The sequence below is a fragment of the Furipterus horrens genome, unplaced genomic scaffold (assembly GCF_987537825.1).
Source record: "Furipterus horrens unplaced genomic scaffold, mFurHor1.1.pri manual_scaffold_2, whole genome shotgun sequence".
Classification (NCBI taxonomy): domain Eukaryota; kingdom Metazoa; phylum Chordata; class Mammalia; order Chiroptera; family Furipteridae; genus Furipterus; species Furipterus horrens.
Window position 1 is genome coordinate 107,829,975 of NW_028327172.1, and position 24,644 is coordinate 107,854,618.

The 24,644-nt window shown below is 34.0% G+C and overlaps 1 protein-coding gene across 2 annotated transcripts in view; it reads left to right on the forward strand.

The window, feature by feature from the left end:
- CCSER1 (coiled-coil serine rich protein 1) overlaps nucleotides 1-24,644 on the forward strand; it is a 733,000-nt gene that overhangs the window by 236,119 nt on the left and 472,237 nt on the right. For both annotated transcript variants that reach the window (XM_090267946.1, XM_090267945.1), the window contains exon 4: nucleotides 18,909-19,002. In XM_090267946.1, coding sequence (XP_090124072.1) covers nucleotides 18,909-19,002 — 94 coding nt within the window. The remainder of the gene's footprint in view (nucleotides 1-18,908; nucleotides 19,003-24,644) is intronic.

Here is a 24,644-nt window from a genome sequence, read left to right on the forward strand (position 1 = left end):
GAGTCTATCTGCACCGCCGAGAATGGCTGTGCAGTCCGACTCGGGAGTGACACGGTATCTGTCTCCTCCCGTGTTGAATCGACATCTTGTGATGACGCTGGAGTGTCCTCTCCAGTGAAGCTGAAGCTACAGAGCCTGGGCAGGGTGATATGGAGGGTCTGCTGTTGCCCATGCGGCAGACCCATTATATTATCTATTTAATATTAAAAATACACATTGATTTAAAAAGAAAACAAAGATCACAATGATATTTCCCACCTGTAGATATCATTCTGGAATCTGACAAAGAAGAAAAAAAATCATATGACATAATTTCTTTTTTTGTATTTAGGCTAAGCTTAAGTAATTTAAATTAGATCAAGAGCTATGCACTATCCCTGGAAACATTTTGTATATGTATATAGTGAATTGCACCTTAATCTGTTATACCTGGGAAAACTGTCTGTGTAGGGTGGGGGGCTAGCCACACTGCTTTGCATGAGGCTGCAAACACCTGACAAACTTAGGATAGGGCTAGCATGCCAGAAGGACTAACTGGCATTTATGGTGGAAGCTTTAGGTCATTTTATATCACATAGTCTGGAGGCTGAGATCAACCATGTAGACTATAAATCAATCAGTAATACCTATGTAATAAAGTTACAATAAAATCTCTGGACATGAAAGTTTGGGTGAGCTTTCCTGCTGACAACACTCTGTGCATATTGTCATATATCAGTGTTAGGAGAGTAATAACATCACGTGTACAAAGAAAACTTTGTATTTGGGATCCTACCAGACTCTACACTTCTTCCTTTGGATGATTTTTGACCTCTACCCTTTCCCTGTAATAAATAATAATCATGAATGTAGCTTTCAATGAGTTCTAAGTTCTTCCAGTGAATTATTGCACTTGAGAGTGTGTTCACAAACACTTCAAACCTGCTGTTAGTATCAAAATAAGAGCAGTTTGGGGTACTGTGCCCTTGGACTTTGAAGTTTGGCTAACTCTTGGTGGTATACTATCATGAGAAAGAAGCTCAGAGTTGTCTCATAAACGTTAACATTTTAGATTTGGATAAATTTACAGAGAATAACCATTTTACTATTTTATTTTGGGGAAGGACATCAGGCAGGTTATTATTCACTTCAGTTCATAGAGTTGGTTTTATGGCTGGGTAACAATGATCAACCTCAATATTTTGGGTTTCCCACTATACTGTATTATTTAATACAAGGTCATATTATTGGATAGATTTGATTTCTATCTGAGAAATAAAATTATGATAGTTCATAATTAATAAATCAGTAAAATATTTATTAATTTTATATTATCCTATTTATAAAGATAAATCTAGAATAAAACCATAGGCTTAATTGTAGGAAAACTATGTATGCCTAAAAATACCTAGATTTCTCTAAAGTCACTATCTTCATCTGGAAAGTATCAATTTACTTTGTGATTAACAGTATTTTCACTGACTTAGCAAATTTACATAATAGTTTTTTTTTTTTTTTGCTAATTCCAATTTATCACACATTTGAATAGCAAAATGATAGGAGACTCATACAATTTTATGCACAGTGAAAATAATGAAAAATAAACATTTCTAGTGAGGCTAAATGACAGCTTTAAAAAATGTCAGAATTTCAAATTCGTGTAGAGCTAGCAATGAAAGAGTTCTTAAATATTGCTTTGTGTTACACATGAGTGCTTTTTCTAGATAATATATTTTCCTTAAAATATCTAATAATTTTGAAAAATTAATGTTCTAAAAAGGACACTGATGTTCTTCACTAAAATTGTTTAGCAGTAAGACATCTCATTTCAGAAAATTAAATGAGATATTATTATAATATCATATATAAGATATTATGAGATAAAGGAGATCTTTTCCATATGCTATAATGATACAACACTGGAGACTGAAAGTGCAAGAACTCTCTGCTTAGGAGTAGCACAGAGAATGAGACAGTCATATATGTTTTTCTGGACTTCTCTAGTAGGAAATACATTGAATAGTCCAAATTATTGTCTAGGCCAATAGACTGCTTTGTGTACGTACATTTAATGGTCTTATGTTTCATAAGAATCAGTACATGCTGCATATAAAGGGAGTATTTTAGAGAAAGGCTTTTCAACGTTTCTAACATTATCAAGAAGTGCTTTTTATCACCTGTTGCAAGTTGTAAAAAAATGCCTGTGATATAATAAGTGTGAATATGTTACCTCGTTTTTGCTCTTAAGGCATTTGGAGCAGGGGAGTAGACTCAATGCAATGAAAGAAATGCAAATGGAATTTTCAGAAAACAATAAGTGAGTTTGGTTATAATAATAAGTTTGCAGGAAGCAATTTGGGAGAGGCATAAAGGGATCATATTGTGGGGATTTTAATAACAAGGGAGGTAGTATTTATTTTTTAGGCACATATCGTTGACAGTTTTTGTGTGCATTAAGACAGTGAGGGGATGTACACAAATGGGCACTTTAATAAGAGTCAGCTCAGAGCAGTGTGTAGAGAGAATTATAAGTGAAAGTTGAAGAATTGCAAAGGTTCATGGCAAAATGTTGACAGGGACACCAATTAGGAGAAAATGAAGTATTCTTCCTAGCTGTGGAATGTTCAGTTACCATAATACACAAAGAAGAATGAAGGCTATAAATAATGATCTCTCTGAAATCTCTCATGTTTATCAAACTCTTTGTGTTGCTTTTGGCAATGACACACTTAAGTAGTCAGGTTTAGATGAAGAAAATGGTGTCTGTGACATTGATTCCACTTTGTCATGAAAATAGAATGCAAAAAACTTCATTTTTTCCTCCATATTTTAAATGATGACAAGAAAAAAACATGCATTTTTAAACTAACAGCAATCATTCAATTTTAACTTTGAATGATAAAGTTTGTTAATTATGTTACATATTTACAATTCCTATTTTCTTTTATTATGTAAAAATAAAAATTAACTTTAGTTTATTCCCTTACATAGTTTAAAATGAAAATGTTCAGAGTTTAATTTTTAATTTTATGTGAATCCAGTTTGTTTAAAATCCATGTAAAATTTATGGTTTTATGAATTTATATAAATGTTAACTTTTCTTGTAAAGTGAAGGAATATATAATATTTTCATTTTAGTATTTTAGTGCTGTGATACTTGTAATGGCTATAGGATTGTTTAACTTTTATTAGTATAAAGGGAAGAATTATCAATTTGGCATAGCTTTATCAATGCCATTTGCTAAATATTTCACAAATACAAAAATATACAACAATCAAAATATTGCTCTATGTACCTATTTATAATGGCAGTATTGTTTTTCTTTTTAAAATCTTTACTGTATTTTTTCCATTACCATTTAGTCCCTGTACACTCCACCCCACCCCTACAAATCACCGCACTGTTGTCCATGTCCAAGAGTCTCTTGTTCTTTTTGCTCATTCCTTCCACCCACTAACTGCCCGTCCTGGCTGTCATCTGCTCTCCATCTATGAGTCTGTCCTCGTTATACTTGTTAGTTCAGTTTGTTATTTAGATTCTACGTGTGAGTGAACTCATATGGTATTTAAGACCACCATTCACACTGGCAAGATACATATTTTTGGACGTAGAGTGAGAAGTCTTATGAGTGAGGGTGGATTAAGAATTAAGACAAATTTTTGAAAATATTTATTTAAGATGTATTTGAGCTATAGAAATTTATAAGGTAAATGAGTAACTAGCAAAGAGCGAACTGTGAAAATAATTTATGGCTGCTGTGTCGAATGATAAATGTAACTATCATGATTAAGTATACTTTCTTTATCCAGCAAGGAGTCAAAACCAAATAACTATCTTTAGAGAACTAATTATAAAATATTGTCATGTAGAAGGGCAGAAGGTGATGGCGGAGTAGGTAGCAGTGTTGTCTTCTTGCTCCTATCCTGGAAAGGCTTGAAGAACAAACAGAGACGAGTGAGTGAGTGCGAATTTCGGACAGTGCGAGCAGGGAAGGGAGCGCAAGAGCGGAGTGGAAAAGGGCAAAAGACTCGCCCGTGCTCTCAAGGGGAGTCTCTGGGCACCCCCAGCCCAGTTGCTGGGCCCACTGAGCCCAGCGCCACTGCCCCACCACACCCCAGGGGGCAGCTGCAGACCGGCTCACAGGCCGGGATCTGCCTGGAAACTGCCGCTTGCGTAGGCGCTGGGACCAGAGGAATCCCAGAGGGAGACAATAGGAAGGTTTCCTTGAAACAGCGGAGGTGTGGGAGGATGGCAAGTGGCCCAGACTGTGGGAAGCTGTGTGAACTGAGTCTGGGTGGGGAACCCCTGGACTGGCAGGTCTGAGCCGCGGGCACCACGCCCCAGGTGCGCACATCACAGCACCACGGAACAGAAAGGAGTGGAGCTGGGCCGGGAGGGCTGCAATAGAAACACAGGCTTGGTGGGGGCCCCAGTTGGACGGGCAGTGTGCACAGAGGAACAGTGAGACACTACCAGCCAGGGACAGACACAGCCCAGTGCTTCAGCTTGGAGCACAGAGACTTCTTGGGAGGAGGAGCAAAGACAGGACCCAAGGCTGGGCAGGGACTAGGAACATGCGCACTGGCTTGCCAACAGAACAGCATTGCTAGAGAAGCCTGAGGATTGCTGGAGGATGCCACAGGACAAGTGGGGGGAGACCCACCTCAGCAGGGCTCACAGCAGGAAGTTACAGCTGGCCTATGAGTGAGAGAAAAGCAGCCACAGAAACCAGCCAGATCTCCTCACAGCCAGTCAACAACAAAAAAAAAAAAAATTGAAACTCATGGAATTTTGACCAGATGTGGATCCAGAAAAAGAAGACTGCACACAAAGGCTGAACTGAGTAAAAACTTTCTTTCTTTCTTTCTTTTTATATATATATGTATTTTATATCATAATTTTTATTTTATTATATATATATTTATTTTATTATTTTATTATACATTTTAAAATTTTTATTATTTTATTTTATTTTTTTAAACTATCTCTGTAATCTGTTTCATACCTTCTCTCCCTCCCATCCTTCTTCTTCAATTTTTGTTTGTTTCTTTGTCAATTTTGTTTAGCCTCCCTTTTACACTAAACATATAGCATATAATTGCTATATAAACTTAATACTATACACTTCCACTTTCCTACTTTATTCTGCATTCTTCCCTCTTTTTCTTAACATACAATGTAAATAACACTTACTGTCTTGCATAGCCTTGATCCTACTTCCTACTATTATTATTCTATCACTCCCCTCTCAAAAATCATCTTTTTTTTTCCATTAAAAAAATCTCTTATCTATTTATCCTATAGTATAATAGTCTTAACCTCACTACATTTATATTAATACTGGCTCATTTGCTGCCGATAGTGGAATAGAGGGTGGGGATATTTTTGAGGGTGTGGGTTTCTTGCCTGGGCTGTGTGTTTATGTTTTAACAACATCTTCATAAAAGAACTCAAGACAAGGTGGGCAGAGTGACTCTCAGTCAACTAGCTAGAGAGAAGGTTCCAACAAAGAGTAACTGAAATATAACCAGACAGCACAAACAAACGACATAAAGGGTATCCCAAGAGCGTCAGGCTCAGGAGATCAAAAGAGACGGCACCATTGAAACCCCTAGGTCTCCTATAAAGAATCTCATAACACAAAGGTGTGAAATCAAAACAGACAAATCTAATAAAAAAAAACAAACAAGAAGAATACAACATGGTAACACACAGAAACAACCTCCCAATGAAAGGAAAAGAAGAATCCCCAAGAAGAGAGGTAGATGGAATAGACATAAGCCAACTATCAGACATGAAAGTCAAAATAATGGTGATGAAGAAGCTCAATGTACCTGACAACCTCAAAGATAACTACAACAAACTCCAAGGAAATTACCAACAGCTCCAAGAAAACTACAGGGAACTTACAGAGAATTACACCAGCATAAGAAAGGACATAGAAACTATTAATAGGAACCAGAAAGAAATGAAGAATAAAATTTCTGAACTGAAGAACACAGTAGAATCAATCAAAAGCAGGCTAAACGAAGCAGAGGATTGGATCAGTGAGTTAGAGGACAATGTAGAAAAAATCCCCAGACAATACAACAAAATGAAAAAAGATTAAAAAAGTATAAAGAGGGTTTAAGAGAATTGCAAGATAACATGAGGTGAAATAATATTTGAGAAGAAGGAGGACAAGGGATAGAAAACCTGATAGAAAAAGTAATGACAGAAAATATTCCTAACGTGAAGAGAGGAAAAGTCATGCAAGTCCAGGAAGCACAGAGAGTTCCAAGGAAGAGAAACCCCCAAACGCCCACTCTAAGGCACATCATAATTAAAATGGCAACATTCAAAGACAAAATGAGAATCCTAAAAGCAGCAAGAGAAAAATAGCATAAAACATACATGTGAGCTCCAATAAGGCTATCAACCGATTTCTCAACAGAAACATTACAGGCCAGAAGGAAATGGTCAAAAATATTTCAAGCAATGGAAAACAAAAGCCTACAACCAAGAATACTCCACCCAGGAAGGCTCTCATTCAAAATGGAAGGTGAAATAAGGAGTTTCTCAGACAAAGGAAGACTAAAAGAATACATCTCCACCAAACCAGCACTGCAAGAGATGCTAAAGAGAATGCTTTAAGAAAAGGAAGAAAAAAGAGAAGGAGAGGAACACAGGTACAAAGGGAAATGAGTAAATACATGTCAATAATAACCTTAAATGTAAATGGATTAAATGCTCCAATTAAAAGACATAAGGTAGTGGAATGAATATGAAAACAGCACCCACATGTATGCTGTCTACAAGAAACACACCTCAAAACAAAAGATTTACAGATTGAAAGTGAAGGGATGGAAAAAAGTATTCCAAGCAAACTGACATGAAAAAAAAGCTGGGGTAGCAATACTCATATCAGGCAAAACGGATTTCAAAGCAAGGGCCATAAAAAGAGACAAAGAAGGGCATTTCATAATACTTAAGGGAACAATCCATCAAGAAGATATAACTCTGGTAAACATATATACACCCAACATAGGAGCACCCAAATATATAAGGAAAATATTAGAAGACCACCAGAAGGATATTAACAGCAACACAGTCATAGCAGTGGACTTTAACACTCCATTATAGACTATAGACAAATTTTTGAAGCAAAGAAACACCAAGGATATAGAGGCATTGAACAACACACTAAGCCAAATGGATTTAGCTGACATATATAGAACTTTTTTACCCCAAAGAAGCAAAATATACATTCTTTTCAAATGCAAATGGGACATTTTCAAAGATAGACCACATGATAGGACACAAAACAAGCCTCAACAAATTCAAGAAAACTGAAATTATATCAAGCATCTTTTCAGATCACAATGCCTTGAAACTAAAAATCAACCTCAGAGAAAAAAATCAAAGACACTCAAACTCATGGAGAATGAATAACATGCTATTAAATAATGAATGGGTTAACAATGACATCAAAGAAGAAATCAAGAAGTTTTGACAACAACAACAAACAAAGCCTAGGGCAAGAAGAAGGAAGGAAATCATCAAGATCAGAGCAGAATTAAATGACATAGAGACTAAACAAACAATTCAAAAGATCAATGAAAATAGGAGCTGGTTCTTCAAAAAAATAAACAAAATCGACAAGCCTCTAGCCAGGCTCTTCAAGAAAAAAAGATAGAAGACCCAAATAAACAAAATCAGAATGAAAGAGGAGAAATCATGACTGATACCACAGAAATACAAATGATTGTAAGAAATTACTACAAACAACTGTATGGTAAGAAATTTGAAAACCTAGATGAAATGGACAAATTTCTAGAAACATATATCTTCCAAAACTGAATCAAGAAGAAGTAGAAAGTCTCGACAGACCAATAACAAAGAAGGAAATTGAAACAGTAATCAAAAATCTCCCTGCACACAAAAGCCCTGGACCGGATGGCTTCACAGGCGAATTTTACAAAACATTTAGGGAAGAACTAACTCCTACCCTCCTCAAACTATTCCAAAAAATCCAAGAAGAGGGAAAAATCCCAAACTCTTTCTATGAAGCCAGTATTACCCTAATTCCAAAACCAGGTCAAGACACAACAAAGAAAGAAAACTACAGGCCAATATCACTGGTGAACATAGATGCTAAAATCCTCAACAAAATATGAGCAAACAGGATCCAGCAACACATTAAAAAGATCATACACCACGATCAAGTGGGATTCATCCCAGGGATGCAAGGATGGTTTAACATTTGCAAATCAATAAATATAATACATCACCTAAACAAAATGAAAGACAAAAATCACGTGATCATATCAATAGATGCAGAAAAAGCATTTGATAAAATTCAACACCCATTTATGATGAAAAACTCAGCAAAATGGAAATGGGGGAGAATACCTTAACATAATCAAGGCTATATACGAGAAACCTGAAACCAACATCATACTCAATGGACAAAAACTGAAAGCATTCCTCCTGAGATCAGGAACAAGACAAGGATGTCCTCTATCTCCACTCTTATTCAACATAGTGTTGGAAGTCCTTGCCACAGGAACCAGACAAGAAAAAGAAGTAGAAGGCATCTAAATCAGGAAAGAGGAAGTAACCCTATCATTATTTGCAGATGACATGATAATATACATAGAAAACCCCACAGACTCCACTAAAAAACTACTCAATATAATAAGCAAATTTGGTAAAATAGCAGGGTACAAAGTAAATATACAGAATCTAAGGGACTTCTGTACACCAACAATAAAATATCAGAGATCAAAACAAAAAAGAAAATCTCTTTTACTATAGCAACAAGAAAAATAAAGTACCTAGGAGTCAACTTAACCAAAGAGATAAAAGACCTGTACTCTGAAAACTACGTAACACTGAAGAAAGAAATTAAGGAAGATACAAATAAATGGAAGCAAATACCATGTTCATGGATGGGAAGAATCAACATCATTAAAATGTCCATTCTACCCAAAGCAATTTACAGATTTGATGCAATCCCTATTAAAATACCAATGACATATTTCACAGACCTTGAGTAACTGCTTCAAAAATTCATATGGAACCAAAAGAGACCCTGATTAGTAAAAGGAATCTTGAGACAGAAGAACACAGTGGAAGGAATCACAATACCAGACATCAAACAATACTACAAAGCCACTGTGATCAAAACAGTCTGGTACTGGCATAAGAACAGACGTATAGATCAATGGAACAGAATAGAGAGCCCTGAAATAAACCCAGGACTATATGTTCAACTAATATTTGATAAAGGGGGAAGGAACATAAAATGGAGCCTCTTCTACAAATGGTATTGGGAGAACTGGACAGGGACGTGCAAAAAAATGGAACGAGACCACCAACTTACACCACACACGAGAATAAACTCAAGATGGACCAAAGACTTAAATGTAAGATGTGACACCATAAAAGCCCTAGAGGAAAACATAGGCAGGAAAATTTCAGATATCCCACATAGGAATATTTTCACTGATACATCTCCTAAGGCAAGAGAAATAAAGGAAAAAATATAAACAAATGGGACTACATCAAACAAAGTATTTCTGCTCAGCAAAAGAAAACATTAGCAAGATGAAAAGGAAACCAACCGTATGGGAAAAAATACTTGCCAATGATATCTCAGACAAGAGATTGATCTCCAAAATATATAAAGAACTTGCACATCTCAACACCAAGAAGACAGACAGCCCAATTAAAAAATGGGCAAAAGACCTGAACAAACACTTCTCTAAGGAGGATACACAGAGGGACCATAGACACATGTAAGAATGCTCAACATCATTAGCCATCAGAGAGATGCAAATAAAAACCACAACGAGATACCACTTTACACCAGTCAGAATGGCCATCATCAACAAATCAACAAGCAAGTGCTGGGGAGGATGTGGAGAAACGGGAACCCTACTGCACTGTTGGTGGGAATGCAGACTGGTGTTGCCACTATGGAAAACAGTATGGAGTTACCTCAAAAAACTAAAAACGGAACTGTCTTTTGAACCAGTAATCCACTGCTAGGATTATACCTAAAAGATCCTAAAACCCTAATTCAAAAGAATTTATGCACCCCTATGTTCATAGCAGCGCTGTTTACAATACCCCAGTGCTGGAATCAGCCTAAGTGCCCATCTGTAGATGAGTGGACTAAAAAACTGTGGTACATTTACACAATGCAATACTATGCAGCAGAAAGAAAAAAGGAACTCCTACCATTTGCAACAACATGGATGGAACTGGAGAGAATTATGCTTAGTGAAATAAGCCAGGCAATGAAAGAAAAATACCATAAGATCTCACCTAACACAGGAGACTAAGGAACAACACAAACAAATGAACTAAATAGAATAAGGAACAGAATAACAGTATTAGGGGGGAGGGGGGAGAGAGAGAAGGGGGAGAAGAAAGGGAAGGGTTTAGTTAAAGAACACGTATAAATGACTCATGGACATGGACAATGGGGGGATATGACTGAGGGAGAAGTGGTGGGCTGAGTGCGGGGGCAATGGGGGAAAAATGGGACAACTGTATTTGAAAAAACAAAAAAAATATTTTTTTGTCAAAAATAAATAAACTAATTAAAAAAAATAAAAGAAAAAAATTGTCATGTTAATTTATTTTTCCAAATATTAAAAATGAAATTGTATCATTTAAAATATATGCATGTATTAGTGTGTCCTCTTCTCCATTGTATATATAGGTGTATACAACTCAACTCTTACCAAATTATCTAAATATGCACCCAGCCTATTCAATACTTTTTTTTAAATGATGGGTATAACTTGTCTTTTTATGTCTCTCATTTTTTATAATTCGTGTAGTTTATCTTTCTGAGGTAATATAAATTACTTAAATATACCTACTAAAGTATTTGACTTTATCTTTTTATCCCACATAAAAAGCAAATATAATTAATTGTAAGGTAATTCTCAGAATGTATTTTTAAACTCACATAGGGAAGTTTGACTGAAGGTCTTCTACAATAGTTACATCATATATTTCCAGTAATAAAACAACATTTTCCTTTTAGTCAGTCTGTGGAAACTCCTATGAATAGATTACTAAAAAATGAAATGTATAGCATAGAAACACCTGATTGTAATGTAGAATAACTAGAAGAAGAATCTAGACCAGATTGACTATTCTTTATTAATTTGAATAATTTTCTTTACACTTGTAGACACAATAACAATCAGAACAGTTTTATTATTACATTAAAATTACATAAACAGCTATCGAAGTTCAGACCAGGATGCCATAGCTTGCTTATAGATGTTTTAAGTTTGTTTGTAAAGTCCTTTGATGAAAATGTAACACTGTAGAAATGCAATTAATAACATCTTTATAATATCATAATTAAGGATATTTAACTAATTTAATAAACTCCTTTGAAGGAATTCTTTATTTTTTAAAGCAATATTTACATGTGTAGTAACATGTCTCAGTCTTTTTTATTTTTAGCAGAATCATAATTATTGTGATAAAAAGACAAGGGTAACAGGTTATTTCAGAATGGTCCTCATGGGATGATTACATATTATTAATGGAATAACCAGAGCTTTTTTATTCAACATCGTGGCTTCATAAATTCAATTTCATTATTTCAGCCAATAGCAAACAGGCTCTGGAGAATTTATTCACACTAAGTAAGCCTATGAGACTGACTTATAAATGATAATATTTATTTTATTTATTTTTTTAAATGATTAGAATTTCTCTACTAGAATACAGATATGAAAGGTCTATTAGGAAAGAAAACTTGCCTACCAGGTTCATTGTTATACCCCTAGAACTTAGAAAATTAATATCTTAAGTAATTAATAACTGCTTAGTTTACTGTAAATACCTTGAAGTCATTTAGGAAATTATATGAGTAATTGGTATTTTGGATACTCTTTAAATATGTGCATAGAGAATAACTTAGTAATACTTGTGCTTGATTATTAAACAATGTTCTTGAAATAATCATGTATCCTATATACTAATAAATTGGAAGTATATTCAATTTTAATGGTATTTTAATAGTTGAAATTTTATGTAATCAATTCTTCCCATTGTTTTATTAAAATACCTAGTCTAAAATATCAATTTATCTTAAGTTCTTTAGCCAGTTTTAGAGAAGAAAATTATACATATTATAGTGATCCCAAAGCAAATCAATATGCTTTCCCTAAAACTGGTTACAAATGTCCTTATACTAGTGATTTACATTTATCTTTTTCTTTCTTACACTTTGCTGATGTGGAATCTTCATATTTCCCTGAGATTTCAGAAATAACTGAGTCTATTTTTTGTACTTTCCTAGGACTTAATAACCATACCAAACTTAAAATAAAGTTATCTATTAAATTTTATCTATTCTGGGTTGTTAACTAGGTAATTTTTTGTCCAGTCAGTACATTCAGAGATGATTTAAACTCAAGATACTGGCCATCAGGTTGGACTTTATTTTTTAATTAAATTTTCCCTATTATATGATTTTTTTAAAGTTCAACCCCAGCTTTTAATTTTATGCAATATTAGTGTCCCCTCTCAAAGTCATTTGCATAAGTTCTAATTGCTTGTGTTACATACCAATATTCCTATTATTATGATATATGCATCTCTGGTATATTAATGTTATTAACTCAGGAATTTTCTAATTATATCTTTATTATATAGCGCTATTAAGTTTTTATCTACCAGGAAGGGAAGGAAACTGGGGTTCAAATCAATGATTTGGAACATAAGAAATAAAATAACAGTCAACCAATGCAGAATGAGGAAGCAAGGATTGAAAAAAATGAGGAAAACTTCCCAAATTTAGCAAAGATGGACATGCAATTCTTTTTTACACTAGCAATAACTAATAAACTGCCCTAGGCTCTGCCTTGTACCACAAAGGCCTCAGGTCACCTGTGGGGCCCTATTCGTCACAAATCCAAAGTCGTACTCACAAAAGCTGCCCTTTTGCCCCACTTTGAGCCTAGGGGTGCCCACACCAGCACTCTGGGAGGAGGGACCCAGGGAAAAGGCTCTGGAAGAGAGGCTGAAACCCTTTGAGCAAGGAAATGGGGGCTTTACCCCTTACAGTATGGTCTGAAAGGGGGTATGGGCTCTGGTTGGCACAACTCCTGGGCCACTGGGCCACATGGCCTCACCCTGTGGGTGTTGCACAGCAACTAGAGGAGGTCCAGGGAAGGATCTTTAAAGCACAGAACCAAGGATCCTACATGTAGCACTGTCTTGGGTCAAATGGATTTCCCTCTCTAAGCATCATCTGTAAAATAAACCACTAGGATCATTACAGAGCACCTTGTTGGTGCCAAGTGTTATGCTTGGTGACAGCTCAGGACTTTTCTTATTATATCTTTATTATATAGAGCTATTAAGTTTTTGTCTACCAGGAAGTAAGAGACTATTTCTGCTTAGTTACCACTTCCAGATATTTTGCTAACTTATAAAATGTCTGAAATATACAGTTATGCCCTCTTAGATACTTGGTATAATCAGTATTGTTAATTAAATGCCAGACTTCTTTTTTACTTAGTTATTATCTGTTACCATTAGTGCTGATCAGTCTTTTCTATTATTGTTACAGAACTACTGTATTTGATGCTATTACTTTCCTTACTAGTCTTTCCTAATAGAGATGGAAATACATGTCTTCATATTACAGATGCACATATTATTAGAGAAACCCCACATATTAAGTATTTATTAAGAGCAATAGAAATTAGATATTCCCTGTTTGTGGTTTTTGAGTGTATAGCATAATGTCTATTTATATCTTTCATACTAACTTTTCTGTTTTAGCATTATCTACTCTTACCCTTTGACAGACTGAAATTGTTTTATTCAGCCATAATGCTTTTTGTTTTTTGATATTTGTAATTTCAGATATTAACCAGGGAGAAGCCATTTAGGTTACTTTTCTGAGTCTTTCAAAATGGCTTCCAACTTTATTTTAGATAAACTTTGTTTTATGGCACCAAAAATAAATGTACCAGACATATTCTTTTTTTTTTCTTTTCATAATAACTGAAGAGTTTTTTTAAAACAATTTTATTGGTAGATATTGAACAACAAGTATTTTGTTTGCCCATAAGTGCTGGCAGAGGGCAGAAATATTATTGCTGCTATTAGTTTCTTTTAAGGAGAGATCTGGAAAATAGATGTCTTTTCAGGTTTATGAGTTCACATTGATTTTTCTTCTGTAACATATCATGTTGCTGCATCTACTTTCCTCTTCTTATGAGGTTTTATCAGCTTCAAAGACTCTTTCCACACTAATAAGGAAGTTGCTTAGCAAGCAAGGTACCAAAGTGAGACAACTTAGAATGAGCAGTTTTAAAATTAGTTCATCTAGACCAGCGATTCTCAACCTGTGAGTTGCTACCCCTTTGGGGGTCGAACGACCCTTTCACAGGGGTCTCCTAAGATCATTGGAAAACACGTATATAATTACATATTGTTTTTGTGATTAATCACTATGCTTTAATTATGTTCAATCTGTAACAATGAAAATACATCCTGCATATCAGATACTTACATTATGATTCATAACAGTAGCAAAATTACAGTTATGAAGTAGCAACAAAAATAATTTTATGGTTGGGGGTCACCACAACATGAGGAACTGTATTAAAGGGTCATGGCATTAGGAAGGTTGAGAACCACTGATCTGGACCAATAGTAAATGGGACCCTATTACTAAATGTCAATGGTCACCTACAAAGTAAAAATAAAATTGTAAGTGTAGTGAGTTCTTCAAATTTAAGTCCTTCACTTTGTGTTATTTTTCTTAAATGTTGGAAGAACAGTGGCAGGGTTTAAATATTTTGAACTGTGTGTGGATGTATTAAATTGTCAAAATTCAAAAGAAAATTGAGCAATCCAACCTTGAAAAGATCATGTGCTTTGACCCCCTGTCTTCATGGTGTGGCCTCTATGGTATGATACCTGTGGGATTCAGTGATGCAGTCTCCTTGATAGCCTAAACTTGATGCTCTTGGGATGCCCTTTATACCATTTATGTGCACTCTCTGGTTGTAATTGGGTTTGGTTGTTAAGTCATTCTTTGGTGGGTCCTTCCTTCTGGTTAGCTGACCAAGAGTCACACCACACACAACATCTTGTATGCTGTTGTACAGGTGCTGCCAAAACAAAACAAAACAATACAATAAATAAACCCACACCTACTATCCATGTCCACACTTTCAACAGCAAATGCACAAATTTTAATAAAGGTGTAAAGAAATTGAGACTATTATAAGAAAGGAAAAATAAATATGAGATGACTAACTGGAATAAAAATTACTTTGAGAGGGTCAAAGGAGGAGAAATAATAAGAATAGGGAGTAGAAACAAGTCAAAGAAAGAAAAAAAGTAAAATTTACATTATAAATAAAAAGGGAGGGACAAAGGCAGAATGGAGTAAGAGAAGGGAGAGCATATTGTTAGGTTTAAACAGAAATTTGAAATAATACAATGGAAAAATAGGAAAAAACTGAAGAAAAAAATGCACCACAGTAGTATCAACAATAAATGAGCAAATATTAATATAGATCAAATGGGAATAAGAATGAAAAAAGAAAGAAAAGCTCATGTGATGTATAGAAGAAAGAAAAGAGATTTTGAGAGGATAGAGGGAAAAGTTACACTAAGAGTGAGGAATGCAAACCAGGCTAAGACCAAGAAAAATTAAAAATTTAAATGAAAAAAAAAAACAACAACAACAACAACAAAAAAACAGAGCAGGGGGAAGGTAAAATAGAGTAGGAGAGGGAGATGTTAAAATTTAAGATTTGAAATACAAAAATAGTGAAGATCTAGAAATAAAATTGAAGAAATGCAACAACAAACACTATATCAACAACCAATGAACAACCTTTGATGAAGGTGGAGAGATAATACGGGTAATTTAAGAATGGGATAAAGAATGTGAGATGACTAATGACAAGAAAAAAAGCTTTGAGAGGCAGGAGGGGGAGAAATGTAAGAGTGCGGAATAGAAACAAGTCATAGCAAGAGAAAAAATAAAATTTAAAACAAAAAGAAAAGGAAGGAAAAAAGGTAAAACGGAGTAAGAGAAGGGAGGAGCAAAATATAAAATTTGAAGTTAATATATGCAAACTAGTGAAATAATAGACACATACGTGAAGGAAAATAAACGAATGTTATAAACCCTTGCAGGAGAAGAAATAATGCAAATCATGAAGAAGACCATGGTAGAATCTGATATTTACCACTGTTAACTCTTTCTGGATCTGCCCATGGAAATGTCAGATGGTTTCCTAATCTGGCCCTAGGCAGCCTGTTCAAGACTGCATGAGATCGACAGTCTTCTATGCCTGTCTTCAATTTTGGCTGGTCCTTGGTGTTCTGCCCTGCCAGCTTTCCATCAACCCAGGAGTAGTTCATTTAATGACAGAAGGGACTGCCAGTACCTTCTCCACCAGCCTCCAGAGGGGGCCTCAGTTGTGATCTCAAGGGTGGGAACCCTTTGTCACTCCTGGGGGGCACTGTTCAGTCTTCAGGGAAGATGGTGGGAGTGTTTCCCTGCCCCCTCGCCACACGGTTTGATCTATTTCAGATTCTTTCTAATTACTTGTGGTTTCTGGAGAATTAGCTGTCCATTTCCTGTGATGGGCCAATCTGTGTAAAAGGGGCAACTCTTCTCTGCTTGGCGCAGACAGAACCTCTTTCTAGGTGCTGAGTCTGGGTGGGCCCTGAACATACCTTGTTGTGCCTGTCTCTACTTTCTGGGCTCTGATTCTGAGGAACAGTGGAGTTTGTAGTGTCTGATAAAGGGACCTTTCAGAGCTTTTTCTTCTTTCCCCTGTGGAGATTCGCCCAGCAGGGGGGTCCTGAGCCTGGCCTCAGTGATCTGCAGAGCCTGTAATCCCGCAGGTGGGGCTTGGGCTCACCCATCTGTGAGGGACCAGCCTGGCTGCAGCAAATCTCAGGTGTTCGGCTCCCTGCAGTCCAGTCCCCAGCCTGCTGCTCTCTCACTGGAGTCTCGGGCGGGAACTCTCTACTCTGTAAGGCCCTGTTGGGTCGGGTCCCACATTTCCTTCAGCTTGACTATCCCTCTGAGTTCTTTGTTTGCAGAGCTGCTGCGCACACTCACAGGTGCTCTGCTCCCTCCAGGTGTTCTCAGTCTCTGGGCGTCGGCTCTCACTGCACTGTTTCTGCAGCCAGCACTTCCCCAGCCGCCTCTTTACTCCTGGGGCTCACAGCTCCTGGGCTGCTCTACAGTCACCCCCAATCTTCACAGGCAGAAGTGGTGGGTTGGGCTGCAGTGGCAGTTGCTCCCCTGGGAGAGCCTGGGAAGCCTACTCCCAAGTGCCCTGCAGGCAGGCAGGCTCATGCCCACTCACACATACTGCCTGCACTCTCGTCCATGTACACACTCGCTCCCCCACGCTGTCACTCACTCTCTGCTGGATTTTTGAGATGGTTGCTCTGTGGTTTAGCTGCAAGACTGGTCTGGGATCAAGTGGACGGAGCTTCCATCTTGGATCCTAACCAATGTATTCTTGACTATCAGATTAAGACGCTCCCATTTGGATAATGCTTAATAAACACTAATGGATATTTTGTACAAAGTTTCCCTTCTTAAAATTCTGCCTTTTCCCCACCTAACTTCAAATATGTTTCTTTGGTTGTTTCAAATTCAAAAAATATTTTTGCATATTGAGGATAGCTGCTTATCTTTTGATGCCTATATCTTATGACATCTTTTTGATGCTATATAAATAAACAACTTACTCTCAGGGAGCTATCCCTGCCACAGAGTATGTGTGCATGTGTATGTGTACACGTATAATATATAGATAATCATATATATACATATATATAACATGTCCAGAATGTATCCAGCCATGTACTATGAAAAGGAGAGGCATTTATTGAAGAAGAAATAAGAAACATTGTACATAGGACAATAATGCTTTTCATAATAAATATTTACTTCTTTAAATATGAATTATGGTAACATTCAAATCAACAGAAAAATAATCTGGAGATGTGATATTATTTAGTATTTAGATCTTTTTTCTATCCTCTTTTGTACTATTCTAATTTCAATCTTAGTCCCTAAATATAAGTTCTTGCTTTTCTTAATATTTACTACCTGTCTATATACACAAATAAATTCTTTATTCTTCTCTCAAGAATCCCTACTTTTGTATATCACTGTTTATCTTCAAGACTTCTCAACATAACCTTCTAGTTTACTTTGCTGCTTGCCCTCTTAAAAAGAAAACCAGAACATCTAACTCTGATGTTTATGACATTACAAAAATCAACTTTAACTTTTAATCTAATTGTTTTATTACTTTCATTCATCATTCTAATCTAAAGTAAATGACTGAATAATACCTGAATCCCCAATTCCAAATATGATCTAAAATAATGTCTTGTATTTGGCACTCTACAAAAGTTGCTTGAGAAATAATTTATTAAATATATTATAAGAATATCACACAGATTTGAAAGATAAAGATTAGAAAAATAGTCAAAATTTGAAGTTCATAGGCTTCCATACATTTGAAAAACATATCCATTTTGTGCATTTTATTAAGTAAAATCTCATCTGTTTGTTAAAGGAGTTTTTATTAAAACAAGTACTTTTCTGTATTCTAATATTTTGGACAGTTGCTTACATATATATTTCTGTTTAATTATACGTGTCTTTTTAAAAAGCTAACATGCAAGTAATTGGAAAAGTTAAGATTTTTGTGATAATTCTTATAATTTTTATTGGGCTGACAACCTTAAAGCTAATGAAAAAATTTCTGTGTATCAGTTAAAACTTTTCACTTCTAATTTGATATAAATATATATATTTTTTGCTTCATAGCATCTTCATGTGAATATTTTCTCAGTGTTTGAGTGTTTTGGTTTCTAACTATTGATTTTGCTTTTTCTTCAGGATGTTTTAAATAATTTGGGATCTTGTGAATTGGATGAAGATGATCTAATGCTTGATCTAGAATTATTAGAGGAACAGAATCTTCATCCTTCTGGTAAGTATTGAATAAATGCACAATGTTCTACAATTCTGATCCTAGTCATTTAGCTTTCATTGATAAGATAAATATTGTTTAGGCTGAGTTCAGGCTTTTCAGCTCTCAGTTTGTATTTATGCAAGGCACTTGCTAGGTATCATTGATTCACGATTCTGGTTATCTTAAAATCTATTATAAAAATATAAATCCTGTTGTAAGATAATTATAAATTTTAAAAGAAAACCTATAAATTAAAAGTTGTTTAAAAGAAGGAAATACTAATTAAACACTTAATGAAATAGTTAATATATTTAGAATAAAATAATAATTAAAATTCTGATTTTTAATGTACTTTATATAACCAAATGGATGATTTGTGGATCTAGATTTATTGTTTCAAATCTTAGTTACTTTAATAATAACTGCAAGGTTCATGTTGATGCAATAGAGTTGACCACAAAATTAATAATTACTGAAAGTAACCACAATACATACTCATAAACGCATATACACACATAGAATTATAGTATGAGATAAATTCTTGTTGAATGAATTAATAAAGGAGTCCATTTTATTTTTAATGCTTTAAATTTATATTAAAGCATAAAATGCCATGGCTTCATGTACCAAATTATTCTCTTTGAAGCTGTTATAGGAATAAATTATTTTTTCAAATTTAGATATTTGACTACAAACTTTGATTTCATTTTTTATTATAAGCAATACCTTTAGCATAGTTTTTTTCAAGCCAAAGTAGAAATAAAATTAAATTGGAGCTAAGAAATTTTGGGTCCTACTGTATACATTTGAGAAAATCAAACTCTTGGATTTTAGTGTCCATGTTTTTACATATTAGGATTTACATATAATTTTCAGCCTCTAATATTTTGTGATGAATTTTGTTCATGCAGTATTCTTACATTTTTTATAATATCATATTAATAATTCTCAAAAAATGCACTAACAGTATTGTTAATTTTTACACTTTATTTTAGGTTAATATCAACAAGAAGCTACTTACTTTTTTTTCAATTGAATACAAACAGAATAACCATTTTTTAATATAGATTTTTCTCACTTTTATGCAATATCTTATGTGATTTTGTCATTCATATTTATCATAAAGAGTTACTCCTGGTGTGAATGTGCACTATATGGAAGGAATTTCATCAGTCTCTAGCATTTACCTTTAGATCCAGTTTTCCAACTTTTAGAAATTTAATCCAAAGTCAGTGGAAATATGCAAAATAATGTATGAAAATAACTATTTATTGTAAAATATGTAATAACAAAATATTGGAAACAACTTAAATCTATTTTTCAACAGGACACCTGTCGAATGTACAGTGGTATATTAAGCAGTCATTACAAGGAATAATGAAGGTGTCTATTATTTGTTGTAGCACGATTTTAAGGATATGTTCTTGTTGGAGAATTTTGCAAAGTTAGATTAGACTGACAGTACCTGAACCCACTATTCAATCTTAATGTCACTAAAAGTGTAACAACTAGATAGTCTGTCCCTCTTAATGCCTAGAGAAGTACCCAGTCCTACCACTGCTGCCCACGGGTATTTAAGGCTACTGAAGTTTCTTGATTAAACTACAATTTTATAGGAAATATCAAGATGAAGAGAGAGGGAATGATGGCATGATGAGATTGCCAGCAACAAACTCAGTAAAATTTAATATTTTCTCCTAATAGAAAATCAAACACTTTTAATTAAGAAATTTATTTTAATGGACAAAGTTTGACAATTTCTGATTTAAAAATTTCATTTCTCAAAATGTGTATATTGAATACTGTTCATACTGGTTTATTTAACATGCAAAGAGACACTCTAAAAGACAATAAAATGCATAATATATGTACAATACTACCTGTACTTTGAGCAGTAGTCCTAAAGTATATCAACCAGCCAAATAAAATATCAGAATACCAAGAAACAAAAGAGGAAAAGCCTGTTTGAGTTGTATGGTTCAAGATCTGACATAGAAATGTTCACATACTTACACATTTGGATATGTGTATGTATATTTTATCATGTTTAATTTTGTGCTTATGACTCTACCCACCTTGATAAAGATGGCTATTTATTATTTTAGTCATAATAATAATTCTGGACATCTTTAATATGCTTTTTATTCATTCTTTGCTATTTATTCTCATCTAAAAGAGAATTGTAAGTTTACAGTAGGTTTTTAAAAATTTGTTTTTTAACAACTGCAATGGACAATTTGAATAAAGTTACCAGGAATCCTTTGATTATATAAATATACCTGTAGAGTACTAAATTAACACACTTACTTTGTAAATGGAGGGGTAGTACAAACAATAGTACAAATTAAATATCTATTTTATAGTGCAGTAAGTGGATATTATTTTTTTTAATGAAAGCAAGAAAGGACAGTTTCAGATAATGGAAGAAATATGAATTCAAAGAGAATTCCCACAAAGAGAGTTGCTTTGAGGAGAAAAAATAAATAAAAGCAACTTTTAAGTAACTTACTCTTATCTTGGCATTATCTGATTTTTTATCTTTATAAATTCTAATCTAAAAGCTTAGCCTATGGATAAGCCTTCCAGATATTTTTTATTACATTTTCTTTAATGCTTAAATTACTCAACTGGATAATATTACTTATGAATAATTAATGTGCTTAATATTTCAAGTACAGGCTTATAAAATTCTTTTAATACCAGGCATTTTATTTCTCTTGTGGTAAAATGTTATATCTATTGTTTTTCTATTTAATTAATAATGTATAATGCATATATAGCTAAGTAGTTATTTTAATTAAAAAATATAATATACTATCATTTATACCTTGATAAATTAAAAATATATTATTGACCCAACAAAACTTTTATATCTGTCTTCACTCTGTTAATTATGTTGTTATGGTGTTGCTTTTGTTACAACTGAGTCATGGGACATGTTCGCAGTGATGTTGGTTAGATATACCTCAACAGTGTTTGGGGAAAAAATAAAGTGCTATAACAAAATGCATTATGTCTAAGACTCAGATAAGTGACCTGAAGTATTTCTTTACAGTGAAATACATATTGTGAACTATACAATCTGTCAAAGGAAAAATACCAACAATATGTTTTTGCTCAAATTTTGAAAGTAATTTTAAATATTTTTGTTCAGGTTTTAAAAATAAATTATTGAAACATCTTGCAAAGTAATAATCATTTGAGGAAAACAGGGTAACAATAAAAGAAAGATATAAAAAATAAGGTGAAGTTACAGGTAAGGTTGGCAAACAAAATATATATTAGTATTACTACAATTAGTGGAAAATATTACTTGGCGTGTTCTGTTGGTATGTGTGAGAGAGAAACACAACCAGTAAAAGATTCAAATTATATGCTATCATTTAGTCAACCAACCAATGCATTTTTTAAATAAAGAAATTCTTATTACTAAGAGCTGAAATGTATTTTGCTCACTTGTCTTATAAGGTATAAATAATTTGCTTTCAAGAACAATTTCTTCAGCAACTACTTTCAGTACAAGCTAGTAACACCATGTTCAGTAGAAGCAGTTCTAAATGTTGACACAGCAGTGTAGCCAAGCTTGGAGCTTTATGAGGATTTTGCCTAATACAAAGATTAAACCTAGTTCTTCATATATAGTTCATATTCCTCAGATAATTTTAATATTGAGAGTAAAGTACATGTTGGAAAGCATTTTCCTCAGACATAAGATAAATACCATAAAGTTTAATACAACGTCTAATGTTCAGCACTGTTCCTGATGAGTCCTCCAAAATTAACTGTAAAATGTAACCCTTGAGTAACTGAGTAAATTTTTTACAAATAGATGGTCTCAAAATGCCAGTTAAATATCAAACAGTACATACTGTCTTATAAAGAACAAGAATAAGATTTTGAGTTCTCTATTTCGTTCCTTGGCTTCCATGTTAATCCCAGGAGTGGGTTGTGTAAAAGCTTTAGCAATTAGTAGCTGGAGATCTAAACTGATGGCAAGGGAAACTATGTGCCTATAATGAGTTAAGCTCTTTTCCTCAGTTATCTCAAGTTAATCCTCACAATAACTCTCAGAGAGGAAATTTCATTTTAAAGATCCATTCAAATTAAAGAAACTACAAATTAATATGAAAAGAGAATAGCCACTTGGATGAGACACATCCAAGTTAGAAATTCAATTTTGTCAAAGTGGCCTTTGGCAAGTGATCCAATCTTTCTGAACCTACTGCCCTCTTTTTAAAATGACAATAATAATATCTATCTTAAAATATCATCCTACCTAAGTGGGTGACATATTTATATGTAAAGTGCCTTTCACAGTTGACTAGGATAAAATAGGAGCCCAGTACAAGTTAGTTACTCCTTTTGAAATCTTAGTTTTAATTCCTTGTCAAAGAGTTTGTCCTATCATTGTTTTTTTTCCCCATAGTCCTTAATTTCTTAATGATTCATCATTATTATATAGTATTTTAAAATATGCTTTCTGATTTGAACTTTTATTATCTAAATTCTTTGTAATGTTGTGTTTAAGTGTTTCGTTAGTACCTGTTACTCAAGAATTAGGGGTCTGGCCCAGTAGCTCTATTGGTTAGAGTGTCATCCAGATAAGCCAACGTTGCAATTTTGATCTCTGGTCAGGGCACAGACAAGAAGCAACCAATGAATGCATAAATAAGTGAAACAACAAATTAATGTCTTTCTCTCTCTCTGTCTCTCTATCATATCTACCAATTAATTTTTTGATACTTTGCTTATAACAGATATTTCTTTGTGTTAAAAGCAATTAATTGAAATGCAAGAAAGCATTTTTCCAGATATTACTCATATGTCCAAAATACTACTACATATTTAAAATAGCAGTTTCTCAAAGAAAGAATAAGTCCTATGTTAAATACTTTAAAACTTATTAACCCAAATTCTTAATATTCAGAGTGAAAACAGGCTCTTACTTTGTATGAAATCTGGTCTTAACAATTTGCAGATGAGTTATTCAATTGAAAATATATTTTAGATAGATATCATTCTTTGATAAAAATACCAGAATGGTCATTTAGATGATAAAGTGATGAAATTTTATATTGTTTTTGTTATTTTAGACACTATATCTAAAAACACCTAGGACAGTAACTCTTGGTATATGTCCAGATGCAAATGGGGAAGTAGTGGCCCAATGATATCAATTAGAAATTAATTAGGTAGTTGCTAAACTATTTTGAGTCTGATGAACAAGCAATATCAAATTCTGCAGTGAATTAGGAACTCCTCCTGTGCGTATTAATTAAGGAGATAATTTTTGCTATTAATTTTTGATGGCAGAGATCAAACCCTAGTGGCTTTGCTAGTATGAATGGTAATATGCAAATTACAACATTCAGACAGGGAAAACTATAAAAAATAAACTATAGGTTTTTACAAGTTTTGATATGTCTGGGCCAGAAAATGTGTGGGAGAAGTATCTTCAATCTGATTACATAAAGCTACAAAACATATGACGCTTTATTTTGAAAGTATAGTACAGTAGCTAGAATTTGGAATCTGGACAAATCTAAGCCAACAGCCAGGCTATTTATGAATAAAATATTTAATCTCTCTCGGGTTCCCTATCTGCACCTGAAAATTGGAGCAACAAAAGTATCTACCTTATAAATTTGTTGTGAGAAATG